Source organism: Colletotrichum tamarilloi, assembly GCF_030869305.1.
Source record: "Colletotrichum tamarilloi strain Tom-12 chromosome Unknown Scaffold_306.1, whole genome shotgun sequence".
Classification (NCBI taxonomy): Eukaryota; Fungi; Ascomycota; class Sordariomycetes; order Glomerellales; family Glomerellaceae; genus Colletotrichum; species Colletotrichum tamarilloi.
Genome location: NW_026849689.1, coordinates 1 through 1,533, shown reverse-complemented (window position 1 = coordinate 1,533; position 1,533 = coordinate 1). Strand labels below are relative to the sequence as shown.

The 1,533-nt window shown below is 53.1% G+C and overlaps 1 protein-coding gene across 1 annotated transcript; it reads left to right on the top strand.

The window, feature by feature from the left end:
• Positions 1–240: 240 nt before the first annotated feature.
• On the top strand, positions 241–1,293 carry CTAM01_17011 (uncharacterized protein; the record flags this gene model as incomplete). Its single annotated transcript, XM_060533003.1, has 1 exon — positions 241–1,293. One exon carries the CDS (start codon positions 241–243, stop codon positions 1,291–1,293), a length of 1,053 nt encoding a protein of 350 aa, XP_060372418.1.
• Between the last annotated feature and the right edge of the window lie 240 nt (positions 1,294–1,533).

Sequence of the window (1,533 nt, the reverse complement as noted above, 5' to 3'; positions counted from 1 at the left end):
AGAGTTCTTTCGGTGTCGAAAGAGATGGGGACACCGCGGACGAAGAGCCTTTAGGGCTCACGTGGCCCGTTGCAAAACAGCGTTATCCTCGATTGACCACGCCAGGTGGCTGGAGTTCGGGAGGACTACGGACATGATTCTTCGAAGACATGCCGCCGGTACCATCGTGGCGAGCTGCCTGGTAATTACAGATGCAACGTCAGCTCTCTCATTCTCACGGGCAAGGACAATTCATTGACTATGAATAGTTTTCGCTCTGTCCCTCAAGCGGAAGACCATCCCAAGCACATGGAGTTTTTCGAACAGCTTGATGCGCCAGAAGCCAAACAATATGCGGAAGAATTTGCAGCCCTTGAAAAAGTGTTGAGGGACTACATCATTAAAGACTATAGCTGTCTAAGAGATATTCGCCCGCACCGCCCTCGGGGCGCCCATCGCAACCATTCACGGAACACTTTCCTCCCTGATGAGCCACATCAAGTTGTCTTCGACAGCTTGGCCAAAGCCCTTCCGCCCCAGAATACAGATCGAAGCGATCCCGTCGACGGGCAGTCGGCCTTGGTCGATCAACGGCAACCTCCTTGTGCGATAGCCCAGTCATATGAGCATGCCAGGATGCTTTACAGCACTCCAATATCTCAACAATCGCCAACCCAACAGTCACAACAATATCTATCGTCCTCCGTTCACAACCCCACCACTCCTCACTTATACAGTCAAAACACAGCCGAAATGTCATCGCATCCGGCATGCATGGTGCAGCTCTGGCCCTCGACTAACACGATCCCGACGGCTCCAGAAAATATCGTCAATTTGCCTCAACAGGACTTCGCCACACAAGCCGTGACGAGCACTCCGCTTCCTGCGTACGATATCTGCCTGGCGGGTTCCCAGCACTGCTCGATGGGCTCCTTGCCTACACATCCGCACAGGATGCAGACTCCTCTGGCGGAACAGATCACCGCGAGTCCTTACATGGCTGGGTACGAACAATACCAGTCTCAGGCATCGTTGTCGACGTTCGGCAGACCTGTCCACGGTCCCTCCCACCTCAGGATGAATGTTCAAGGGCAGTTTGTTGCAGAGGTCCCGTGGGAATGCGTTGAGAATCAAGATTTTCAAGGTAGCTATCATCCACATGCCATAACTCCAAACACGACCATAACGGACCTAAGCCGGCTCCGTCCCCAACTCCAGGGTCCAGGATTCGGCACCGGCAGCGCACTGTCTAACGTGAACGAAAGTGCCATGATGAACTGCACAGTGGCATTCGCGGAGCCCGAGACATATTAAGTCAACATACCCACTTCCTGGCACCCCCCTGTTTCTGGCACCACAAAAACGATGGGATCACAACCCAACCTCCTCATTACTATTAACTATTGATCCTCAACCACACCCACTACAATACAGCTGCCAGCCTCACTAGGGCATTCAGAGTCGCTGGATTCAGCCGTGATAACCTCCTTTTCACCCGCTTCGATTTGAGCCCGATGGATATCCCTGATGTTCGCGAACTTCGTATTGGGATCG